Raw genomic sequence first — 13,122 nt, 5'->3', positions numbered from 1 at the left:
GGCAATGGTATTCATAAGACTATGAAACCTCCAGCAAAGTTGGTTGTGACGAGTACAGTTGTTGCTGCCACACACCAAACTTCCCAACTCAACTTTGAAATAGTGTTGTGTGGGGAGGAGGGTGACTAGCACTTGTTCAAATATTCCACTGACGATTCTGGTACTCAAATTTGCACAGCTGTAGTGGAGTTTTAATGTTGTTTCAACATAAGATCTGCGCTCTCCCAGATTCAAGCCAGCCTAAGGGATGTTGATACAAATTATTTTACAAGATTCTTTTCCCCAAGTTAAGGCTCGATGTCTCTACTGTCTAATTTGAGCTAATGTTATTTTCCTTATCCACCATATAAGGAGTAATGTTGGTACCTATGAAATGCCCACCGTCTACCTCTGGAGCCACATCATCACCAACAGTAGCAGATTGCCATCAGTTATGACATGATGTCTGCTTCTTCTTTCTACTTATAAACATGGATAAAGACATGCAGGTAGATCTTCCAGCATCCTTATTAGATGTTGATCTTTTTATATGGGATAAGAGTAAGGAAGACTATAAATGCCGGGAACAAAAAAGCATTATCTTGGAAAAATGTGGATTTTGATTTGTACCGATGATTTGAAATCTTGAAGGAAAGAGGAGAAAATTAATTGGTATGGTATAACCTCTTCTGTTTGTGACTGTCGGACACTTTACGTTATATTATTCGATAATTATTATTCTGATTCATATTAATTTTCCGTAAACTGACAGTAAACTTTATCAGTTTTATAGGAGCCATCAATTACACACTATTTGGTACTTGTTATCCAAATCAATCCTTCTTAGAACAAGAAGAATTTTGTGTAAGATGGCAGTAGGGACATAGCTTAGAATTAAGTGGGAGATCCTACAATAGGTAAGGCTAGTGCTCTTAGGTAAGGTTATGTTAGGTGGGGAGCCTTAGATTAGGTGGTGTTCTTGTGTCTGCTTCTCTAGTATAAGTGATCTCTACCAAGCAGGACAACGCAGTCTCTCCCTGAATGCTGAAGCAGAATTTGTAGCGAAGCAAGGACCAGTGTACCCAAAAACTGAAAGACTGAAAGCAGAAAGGAATGTAGAGGCCGAGATTCAACGACTAGCAGCGTAAGAGATTTGAATAAGTTGAAGATGATGGCAAAAGAATTGAGTTTGGTAAATATATGATATATGAGTTTTTGGTCACCCTAATATAAAGACATTTATGGGGGACCCCATTGGAAAACCAGATTTTTTTAGGTTGGGAAATGTAAAGAACGAGTGACTAGCAGCAATAATAATGGTAAGAAGTTCAAAATAAGCACAAGATAACCAGTTGGAAAAATATATGGTTCATGTACATGGCTGAGAAAAGGCCAAAACATGATTATTTAATACTTTTGAGATTTGTATAATGGTAAAAAACCTAAGAAACCCACCTATGTTAACTTAGTAGTTCCCAGGTCACAGCCCATAGCCTAGACCCCACTTCCGAGGTCAGAACCCATAGAACCTCAGGACACTCCCCTCCCTAGGTCACCCCAGGTCATAATCGCTAGTCAAAAATCCTATCCCAGGTCACAGACTAGAAGTAAATCCCAAATGAATCCTTACAATAAGATAAAGTAAATCACATGTAAATCATTATAAAATAATAAAATGAATCATAAATAAATTCTTATATTATGAAAAAGTAAATCACAAATAATTTCTTTCCTTATGGTTGACACCGTCTTTTTTTCCAGGCAATCTTTACAGAAGATTTGTAGTAGAAAATGTGCTGGCCTTCCCTAAAAATTAAGTCAGAATTGGACCTTTTAGGCATTATTACGCTTTTATATTTCAATATCACATGAGTAAAAGTAGCTTTACACTAAATGCAGAACATTTCCACCAAAATCAACTGCTGTCATTAACAAAATTACACAAAATTTTGAAATACATTGATGTACTTCACTTAAGTTTCCTCTTGGAGACATCTTTACGTGATGGTGATTAAGTTGAAACTGAAGGGGAATGTGATCATAAAATGGCTGTTATAGGAAAACATTGGGAACTTAGGAAGAAGTACTTGTAAGCTGTTAATTGGTTTAAAGAAAGAGCACCTGACAAATACGCCATTGTATATGCACAGAAAGCTTCACAAACCATGAGAAAAACACATATGCAATATGTCCCCTTCAGTCTCTCAGATGTACACAATAGACTTAGAGTGAAAAACATAAATTAAATTTATATACACCGATATGTAAGTTATTATGACCCAGCCCCTATTAAACATACAGTATAGAGAAAAATACAAAACTAGCCAGCACTCCTCCATTTCTTATAGAGAATTCCAGTTTCACTAGAAATTAGGGTATCATATATTTACCTTCAGTTTAAAATATGTGCAATAACCAATCAAGTTATCAGACCCGGACGTCCAAAATATCTAGGAGAATTGCTACACAGCGTACAGCCAACAAATCACATTGACACGAGAATACTTACAGATGGTTTCATGTATTAGAACCTAGATATAGGCCTACTGTGGGCTCTAGACTCTAGATTGTTGGTCTATTATAATGTTATATGATACAGACTACTTTTCTCAGACGCAGCGCTAGACGACATGTCTCTTATTTCATCTGTAACACTTAGATTAGCTTCAGTGTTTACTGGAAATCTTCATAAAGCTGAAAGTTTTCAAATTATTGCATAATTTAAGTTTATTAAAAGGTTTGGGACATGGGTACGGTCTAGGTGGGCAAGGCTATATATCAGTAATCATTTATACATTTAAATATTTTTCTTAGCAATTTTTATAAATTTATGTAAAGATTTATTGGGTATTCACATATAAAGTACGATTTTTTAGGTCCTTGAAAATATTAAATTTGCATTTTAGAAGGAGCACCAGCAAATATGTAAGCAGTCTTTGTGCAATTTTCCTCACATCTATTTTTGGAAGGTTAACGGTATCTCATTTAATCTTATTTATGGATCAATCTAGTGGACAAGTGTTCAAGTTATAAATCCTTAACAGGTCTTCTGTAATTCAGTCCAGTGATCTAACTTGAACAATACAAAGAATAGCATCATGATTACATTTGTAGAGGTCCAAATTGTCCGGAATAGACTCGGTTCACACACACAAAGTATGTGGTCTATTGTTTAGCTGGGATGCCCACAAGAGCACTAGGCAGAGGGGATGAGACCCCACTCCAGTACTTCCAACTCAAGTTCTTTCTCGGTTAAGATAAACCCAATCCTTTCTACAAGTGGAAGAGAGTCACATGGGCTCTGGGTGACTTCATCAAGTGGGCTTTGGTCTGTTTCTCTCTAGCATTCTAGGCAGTAAGTTGTTGATATTTTGGGGTCGAGGCTAGTAGTGATTATGAATCTCTCGCAGGATTACAATCTTTGTCTAACAGCCTGGAGATCATATAGTGGGTGCCTTTCATCATTTCTTGTTAATATTTCTAGGTATTTCAATGGGCTGTTCAGTGGGGCAATGTTTTCCAATCTAAAGGGTACTAGAAAGAGTGTTGGTCTTAAGGCACCAGTAATTATGTAACATGCTTGATTTCAGTTTGGCATCAACATTAGGGCAGTTTATATGCAGATTTCTCCTTTAGTAGGTGACCTACATACTGTACAGGTTTCTACCTTAGTCAGTCTACATGATGTTATCTGTTTTAGTAGGCAGTCCATATGCAAGTTTTTACTCCATATGCAGATTTCTACTTTCGTAGGTGATCTACATGCACGTTTCTACTTTAGAAGGTGATATACTGTAAGCAGGTTAAGACACACTCGGGAACAGTTGATTCCTTTAATGTACAAGAGTTGATTACAGATTTACAGATCAAGGGATGAGCGGGAACTGACTTGTGTCTTTTCCTGAACCCCGTGCAAAGAGATACACATAACAGGGAAAACATATCGTACATCAAATTGAACATTCCTACACCTCCCCTTTAAGATCAAAGCTCCCCATTCAAAGCAAACATAGTATATTTAAAACATAAGTATAGATTTCTCCTTTTAGTTGCAAAAATAATAAAACTGGTAAAGGTAGTAACATGTGAAGCAAAAGGAATTCAGCTATAATAAAGATAGTCCTTCGGACACAGCGCTGGAACATACATGAATGGTAAACATGACAAGAGGAACACTTATTAAACCCAAATAATCAAGATTAAAGTATATGCACAAAACTTGACATGTTTAGGGGATATTTATTAAACACAACTAAAATGAATTACTCTGTAATATAATCATCGTGCCATTGCGGAGGACGACGTACCCTAGTGCTACTTCTCTCCTGGGTGGGTACTGGGCCAGCCTCCCCCGAGGCGGTGGGAGTAGGTTCTCCCTCAGGGGGTGTGGGTGGCAGGGATCTCAAATGCTTGCGATTTCTTGTTGAAATTCTTCCGCTCCCGTCTAACCTTATGCGATATCGGAGGTAGCTATTCTTTTCAATAACCACTCCGCTTCTATTCCAGGCTCGTGTAGTCACATCCTGGATAGCTACCCTCTCACCTATTTGTAGGGGGGAAAGATCCTTGGCTTTCTCGTTATACTTGGATGATATTCGTTGCTCAACAACGTTTCTTTCCCTCTCCCTTGCGGACAAGGTTTCCGACCAATGCTCGGTGACGAAATGATAACTTTTCAACATTGGCACCGAATCTCGAAGTTGGCGACCCATGGCCAGCTGTGCAGGAGACTTATCTATACCACGTAATGGTGTATTTCTATAATGCAATATCACCTGAGCTACCTTGTCATTGTCTAGCCCTCCATCAGGTAGAGTATTGCCCATTAATGTTCGTTTGGCGGTGCGCACAGCAGCTTCTGCCTGCCCGTTGGACTGGGGGTAGTGAGCAGACGACACTCTCATAGATACTCCCCACTTACCGAAGAAATGTCTCATTTCCATGCTCGTTAGATTCGTGTCCTCGTCCACTGATATTTCTTCAGGTGCTCCCCACTGCATAAAATATCTTCTAAAAACTGGGATCAATCTCGCGGATGTAGTTCCGTTAGCGAAGAAATAAATTTCCATCCATCCAGTCAGTCGATCGGCGTAGACCATATACTGCCTCCCTGCTACTTGAAATAAATCTGCAACAGTTCTCTGAAATGGATATTCAGGAGGGGGAGTGTATATAATACTTTCCCTTTGTTGCGAAGGTGCCGCAACGTTGCAATCATGACACTGTGCCCTATAATTTGCCAAGTCACCCTCAATCCCAGGCCAATAAACAGCCTGTCGTGCTCTTCTGATCATGGAGTCAGTTGATTGATGACCTGAATGTAAATTGGTTGCAATGCGTAAACGTAGTACCTCCGGAACTACCAGACGAACATGCCCCTCGTCATATGCATATGTGACTAATCCTTCAATGACACCCAGTCTATCACGTACATTGAAAAAAGGTTTTAGGCAGGGCTCCACTTGAGACCTAGACGACGGCCAACCCCCTTCGCTGACACGTCGCTGCAATAGTAAATAATCAGGATCCTTCTCTGCTTCCCCCCCCCCCATGGTAGCCTAGTCCATAGTAATGACGTCATCCGCCAGCGATGACGTCATGGAGGCAATACAAACTTCGTTCATAAGTTCCTCCACTTCTTCGTCTTTGACGGTAGTTTCACTGCGAATCACTGGGTATCTTGATAACGTATCGGCTGCCGAATTCTTCTACCCCGGCAAATATCTTATGGTAAAACTATATTGCATAGTTTTCTCCTTCAACCTTAGTAGTCTCAGGTTTGCAATGTCTTTTAGGCTCCTATCCCCAAAGAGTTTTATCAAAGGTCTATGGTCCGTGATTAAAATGAAATTCGGGCATCCCAGTAAAAACAGTCTCGATTTCCGAAGGCACCATACTACTGCAGCCGCTTCCCCCTCAATGACGGCATAGCCGGCCTCCGCCTCCGTCAGGTGCCTGCTGCCACATAATGCCAGTTTCCATCCCCCCTTACAACAAAAAGGGGCATTGAGATCCTCGCAATTGCAATATTGTTGCAATATAACAAATCCCATTCCTTTTCTGCATCAATCGGTAACAACAGCAGTGCGCCTTGTTTTATCATAATATGTCAGTCCGTCGCCCAACATCTTGCAAATGCTGTCCCGGGCTGCAACAAAACTGTTTTGAAGGCGTTGGTCCCAATAAACTTTCCGATGGGGGAATTTCTTGAGAAGATCCCTGAATGGTTCCATTACTGGTGCTACAGCCACAAAAGGTGCAATTTGGTTCACAAGTCCAAACCAAGATCTTATATTCGTGATAGTTGGGCTTGCAGGCATGGGGAAGTTCTTAATGGCACTCATACGCTCATTAGAAGGCCTATAATTATCCCAATCAAGTTCGTACCCCACAAACTCTACCTGTCTTTGACAAAATCGGAATTTATCCGGATTCAGCGTAATACCATTATCTCCACATAATTGCAAAAAATCACAAGTATGCCAATAGGCTCCCTCAACACTGTCTTCATATAACAACACGTCATCTATGCACTTGTACTTTCTGTGTACATCAATAATGACATCATCGAACCTTTTCGTGAATGCATAGGGGGCCGTGCAATGACCCATAGGTGTTCGACAATACTGGTATCTCCCCCATGGTGTAATAAACGTTGTCAACTGTCAGCTCTCCTCATCTAATGGCACCTGGTGGAATCCGGCATAGGCATCAACTACAGTCTTATATGTACGAAGTGGCACACCCGAGACCATGTCAAAAGGAGCACATGTGTGATGTGTTTCTCGTTTGCAATTCTTATTAAGCTCTTGATAGTCCACGGTCCTCCGTGGTTTACCATTTTTCTTTGCTACTACTACCATCCTCGCACACCAGTCCATAGCTGTACCAGCAGGGACCTCCCTAATTACTCCTAATTTGACATCTTCGTCGAGGTGAGCCTTAAACTCGGCCTCCCAATGCTTAGGAACTGGTATAGGTGTATGACACGCATAGGGGATGGCACCTTCCCTCAGGTGAATGTGGTGAGGGGCTCCTTTCATCATCGGCAGAGGGTTTCTTGAAACGTTGAACGTAGTCTTCGCAAAACGTTGCAGTAGCCAGTCCCTCAGCCTAGGGACATTCTCCTCCGTGGCAGCGTATGGCAACTCGCGCTGACGACCACCACCCCCTACCCCTGTGCGAACGTTTTCTTCAGGCGTTTGGCGGGGGTTAGTCGACGCAGAGGGTTTCCGAGTGACGTCATTCACGGTAGCGACAGTATGATTGGGAAACTTTGTATGCACTAGACCTAGTGATTTACACACTCCTAAAGACATATAAAAACAGGTAGCACCCTGCACAATGATAACACTAGTGCTCACTGATTTATCACCCAATTCTATTAGCATATCAACAGACCCATATATTCTCAATGACTTCTCCCCTGCGTGATTTACAATGACATTACACCGAGAGAGATTAGGTACCTTCAAACCTAATTTTGGTAACAAATCTACCCCTACTATACACACTTCTGCCCCTGTGTCTGGAACAGCCTCAACAACGACACACTCACATGAGAACTCATGCTTAACCTTTATTTTCCCCATCGGCAGTTTCCCCACTGCCGCACATAGGCCTACCTGGCGATTGTCCGCAGGTGGATAGGCAACAGTACAAGACGTAACAGACGCGTCCGCGATAGGCGCTGTTTTGGCGGGCTGTTGCCCCCCTTGATGACAGAATTTAGAAAAGTGCCCCACAATATCACACTGAAAACAGTTAACATTATCAGCAGGACATTTTCCCTCCCAATGAGAACGACCACCACACTTTTTACACCTGGTATCTGACTTACTGCTACCAGTAGGTTTCGAGCTACAACGGCCACGGCCGTGTCCCTTGTCACTATTATTAGACCTATAGCTAGCAATAATTTTACTTTCACCTTTTAACCCACTTTCAACTAGGCCTAAGCCTATCTCATCCCCTTTTACCAAACTAGCTACGTTTGCCCTTCCACGAGCGCTAATACTATCCTTTTCTGCTTAAACCACTTGTTATCCGCTGAACTAACACAAAATCATTCAGATCAGCTCGACAATGGGGACACTTAAACCCACAATCTAAGGCCAATTGTTGGCACCTATGCACAAAAGATTTCGCGGTTTCTTGATCGCCTTGTTGCGCTGAGAAAAACTTGTCCCATGCCACTGCCTTATTCACAGACTTCGTCGTGATCCCTTCCAGTCTGTCAAATGCCTCAGAGGCCGTTAATAAGTTCCACTGATCCTCTGAGTGCGTTGCATCTATAGCCATCCTTAACTTCTCATCGCAGTTTAACCGGATACTGATAAGTGCATTCTCTCCTGAGACGTTTCCTAAGGCCAGCCAATCACTCATAGAGCGACACCATTCTCAAAAACTGCTTTGTGTCATCCCATAGCTACACTTCTCAGGGCACATCGCCCTAACACCTGCCGAGGCTGAACCTTGTGGTCTTCCTTGTGCCATGAGGCCAACCAAAGCCTGTAACTGTTATGTATTATTGTAATAATGTACTACATTATTTCAAGTGTTGCAGGTATTGCGCAACATTGCATCATATTGCGTGAGTAAGACATGTTATGCTTTGTACATAAGAGTAATGATTTGTTTTGGTATTAGGATTCAAACATTTGTTGATTACCTCAAAGATAGGATGTGATTCTTTATAGTTTTGTACTGGAGTAGGATTTAAGTCTTTTCAGAGCGATGCTCTTTTGTTTAGCAATGTTTTGGTTTGTCAGATTGTGTAAGACGCTCCATACACACTTGGGAGTTAGCTGTCACAGAGTAAACAGTACAATGTAGTCTTTTATACAGTAAATGTATTTTTTAAGAATACCAACGTATTATTACCCATCAAGCCAAAATCGACGACATCAGATGGGATCAGCTGAGAAATAATTACTAACAATTGTTCATCTATGTTCCAGGTAATTATTATGGTTAATAGAACTTCCTACCAAAGTACCAAATCGAACATTGACGACATCAGATGGGATCAGCTGAGAAATAATTACTAACAATTGTTCCTCTATGTTCCAGGTAATTATTATGGTTAATAGAACTTCCTACCAAAGTACTAAATCGAACATTGGCGACGTTTAGGACGACGGACAAGCAAGGAGAAGCAAGCAGGGAGAAACATTGGACCCTATGCACAAGGACGGCCAGCACAAGAGAAGGTCTATGTACATCAGAGGACAAGAGTAAAATCGCCCAATGAAGATTTTACCAGCAGCAGAATAGGAATTTCATCAAATACACAAAAGGGTGAAATTTAAAGTTAGGTAGGTAGGAAGTACACTTGTGACTGCAGAACAGTAGCTTAACCTACCACAGTTATTAAGGTAAGCAAACAAAATGCCTTTTAATATCGAACACCCTCAAGGTTTCAGCATCACTGCTGAGCCCAATTCTGTTGCAACACGATGGCAACAGTGGTGTGAGGAATTTAAGATTTATTTAGAAGCATTAGGGAACATGAAGGATGCCCAAAAGAAGGCATTATTAATTCATACAGCAGGTAGGGAAGTTCGGGAAGTGCTTAAGACTTTGCAGCCTACAGATGACACAAGTGAAGCTGCAATTAAGGCTCTTACCACATATTTTGCTCCTCAGGTCAATAAATTTTTTGAAAGATACCAGTTTTCAGCGCAAGCTTATCAGAAAGAAAATGAAAGTTTAGATGCATTTGTGACTAGACTAAAGAATTTAGCCGTTTCATGTGAATTTCTAGAGTTAGAAAATGTTATCATAGATCAAGTAATTGCACATTGCACATCAGAAGAGCTAAGAAAGAAATTATTGCAAGATAAAGATTTAACATTAGAAAAGGTATTGATAACAGGCAGAGCTTTAGAAACATCAAATAGGCAAAGTAACATAATAGGTAGTTCTACAAGCAATAGAATGGAACATTTTAAAATTAATACAGTAGGTTCTAAGTGGAAAACCAATGAGAATCAGAGATGGAATATGACAAAGCCTAGTCATAGAAAAGTGCCTAACACTAATGTTCATAAATATCAGAATCAGGCTTATACACAGAAACAACAGGAAAAACCCAAGTGTTTTAGGTGTGGTAAAACTGATCATCTTGCATACGAAGCAAAGAAATGCCCTGCTACTGGACAGACATGCCAGAATTGCAGAAAGCTGGGTCATTTTGCAACTGCATGTAGATTCCCTAAACAGTACGCAAAGAAAATAAATGCTACAGTCGATACTATGGGTCAAGAGAATAATGAGGAAAATGTTCATGATAATCAGGTTAGTTCAGAAACTGATTTTGCGTTTCACATAAACTCAGTCAACAAAGGTGCAAAGAAACATATCATGGTAGAAGTAATCATAAATGGTAATCCAATTTTGATGCAAGTTGACACAGCAGCCGATGTATCAATTATGTCTGAGAAAATGGCTAAAAGCATTCCTAATTTGTTATTAGAAGGTACAAATAGAGTTTTGAAAAGTTATAATGGTTTTGATATTCAGGTAATAGGTGCTTTGAACGTAGAAGTACAGTACAAAGAACAGAAATTAGAGAGAATGCCATTAACAATAGTAAAAGGTAATGGACAAACTTTGCTAGGTTTAGATTGGCTACAGTATTTGAAGTTAGATTGGCCTAGTATTTTGAAGGTTGCAGGTAGACAAGATGAAAACAAAAATGAAATGTCTATGGATAATATCATATCAGAGTTTCAAGACGTATTTGAAGATAAAATAGGTACAGTAAAGAACGCAAAGGCAATTTTAGTTTTGAAACCTGACAGTTTTCCTAGATTTTTTACTCCGAGACCAGTACCGTATGCATTGAAAAGTGCAGTTGAAACAGAAATCAGGAGATTAGAAAGTGAAGGTTCTTGGGAAAATGTTACATATTCAGATTGGGCTACGCCATTAGTTCCTATTGTGAAGGAAAGTGGACAGGTTAGGTTATGTGGAGATTACAAAGTAACGTTAAATCCACAACTGCAAGTAGCTCAACATCCCTTACCAAATCCGAAAGACATGTTTGCAACTATGTCAGGATGCAGTGTTTTTTCTAAATTAGATTTAAGACAAGCATTTCAACAGCTTCCCATGGATGAAACTTCACAAGAATTATGTACAGTAAATACATCCTTAGGTTTGTTTAGACCAAAGAGATTACCTTATGGAGTTGCAAGTAGTCCAGTTATATGGCAACAAACTATGGATAAGATTTTTTCAGGAATGCAAGGAGTATTCATTTTTATAGATGATATTTTAATTGCGGGTAAAGACAAACGAGAACATAGAGAAAGATTGCGAACAGTTCTGAAGAAGTTGAAGGAACATAATATTAGAGTAAATAAGAACAAATGTATTTTAGAAGTTGATTCAGTGGAATACTTAGGTTTTGTAATAAATGGCAAGGGTATTCACAAAACTAAAGAGAAGATTAAAGCTGTACAATCAACAAAAGTGCCAGAAAATGTTAAGGAATTACAATCATTTCTAGGTTTAGTAACATTTTATGGGAATTTCATTCAGAATTTGTCTACAATTGCACATCCATTGTATAATCTGTTGAATAAGGGTGTAGAATGGAAGTGGACAAAAGAGTGTCAGGAATCTTTTGAAAGAATCAAGCAGGAAATAACATCACCTACATTCTTAGTACATTATCAAATGGATTTGCCAGTTAAATTAGTATGTGATGCATCAAACATAGGTCTAGGTGCAGTATTATCTCATGTGATGCCAGATGGAACAGAAAAACCAATTGCATTCACTTCTAGAGTATTGAACAAGGCAGAAAGGAATTACTCTCAAATAGAAAAGGAAGGTTTAGCATTAGTTTATGGAGTTAAAAGATCCATATGTATCTTTATGGTAGGAAAAAGTTCACACTTGTTACAGATCATAAACCTTTATTAGCAATATTGGGTCCAAAAGCAAGTTTACCTACGTTGGTGGCTGCAAGACTACAACGTTGGGCAGTTACGTTAGCAGCGTACCACTATGATATAGAATACCGTCCAACATCACACATGGGTAATGCAGATGCTTTATCCAGATTACCCGTAGACAAAGCTCCAGAAGAGTCTGATGACAGTGTTCTGTTAATTTCTGTATATGATGTACCAATAACTGCGAAAGATGTAGCACACAGTACCAAGCAAGACCCAGTACTTAGTAAGGTTTTGGAAAGTTTAATGACAGGTAGGGACTTATGTGGAAAAGAGGAAAATTGTAAACTGTATAAGGATATATGGTATGAACTGAGTGTGACACAAGGAATAGTGATGAGAGGTTCCAGGGTAGTTATTCGTAATTCACTGAGAAATAAGGTTTTGTCTGAAATACATGCTGATCACCAAGGTATTGTAAGATCAAAGTCAATTGTGAGAACTTTTGTATGGTGGCCAGGTGTAGATAAAGATGTGGAATGTTATATAAAGAATTGTATGAATTGTGTTATGCAACAAAATAATCCTCAATTTGCTAGAATGCACCCGTGGGAGTTACCCAGGTATCCATGGCAAAGAGTGCATATAGATTTTGCAGGTCCTTTTTTGAATTATTTGTTTTTGATAGTAGTAGATGCTTACAGTAAGTGGCCAGAAATTATCCCAATGAAGACAACAACGTCTTACGCCACAATAAAAGAGTTAATGCAAATTTTTTCAACGCATGGTATTCCAGAAAGAATTGTTACAGATAATGGTCCACAGTTTACCTCACAAGAGTTTAAAGAATTTTGTAATGTCAATGGTATAAAGCATACATTTTCAGCTACATATCATCCATCTACTAATGGAGAAGCTGAAAGATTTGTCCAAACGTTTAAACACAATATGAAGTGTAGAAAAGCAAATTCAGGTAATATATTTTTGCATGTGTCAAAATTTTTATTGTCTTATAGAACAACGCCGCACAGCACAACAGGCGTGGCACCCTCAAATTTGTTGATGGGGAGGAGGATAAGGTGTAAGTTAGATTTGTTGTATCCAAGTTTGCAAAGTGATTTAGAAGATAAAGGGTATAAACAAGTATTAAAGCTTCCTAATGTAAGACATTTTTTACCTTTGTCTGATGTCATGGTAAGATCGTACAACACTCCAGAGAAGTGGGTACCAGGAGAGA

At 39.5% G+C, this 13,122-nt stretch overlaps 1 protein-coding gene across 1 annotated transcript; it reads right to left on the bottom strand.

The window, feature by feature from the left end:
• Nucleotides 1-2,868: 2,868 nt before the first annotated feature.
• LOC137640931 (uncharacterized) lies at nucleotides 2,869-4,922 on the bottom strand. The gene is made up of 2 exons (XM_068373388.1): nucleotides 4,429-4,922; nucleotides 2,869-2,935 (listed from the first exon to the last, which is right to left on the bottom strand). The coding sequence occupies exons 1-2, from the start codon at nucleotides 4,920-4,922 to the stop codon at nucleotides 2,869-2,871; spliced, it is 561 nt and encodes a 186-aa protein (XP_068229489.1).
• Between the last annotated feature and the right edge of the window lie 8,200 nt (nucleotides 4,923-13,122).

The sequence above is a fragment of the Palaemon carinicauda genome, chromosome 5 (assembly GCF_036898095.1).
Source record: "Palaemon carinicauda isolate YSFRI2023 chromosome 5, ASM3689809v2, whole genome shotgun sequence".
NCBI lineage: Eukaryota > Metazoa > Arthropoda > Malacostraca > Decapoda > Palaemonidae > Palaemon > Palaemon carinicauda.
This window is presented reverse-complemented; position numbering and strand designations above follow the sequence as displayed.

What these genes read in the sequence shown, in the direction of transcription:
- LOC137640931 (XM_068373388.1), bottom strand. Translation starts at nt 4,922, where the DNA reads ATGGAAATGAGACATTTCTTCGGTAAGTGGGGAGTATCTATGAGAGTG. An exon ending in TACCTCCGATATCGCATAAG is followed by an intron (nt 2,936 to 4,428) that starts GTTAGACGGGAG and finishes TTCCAAAAATAG; the next exon opens with ATGTGAGGAAAATTGCACAA.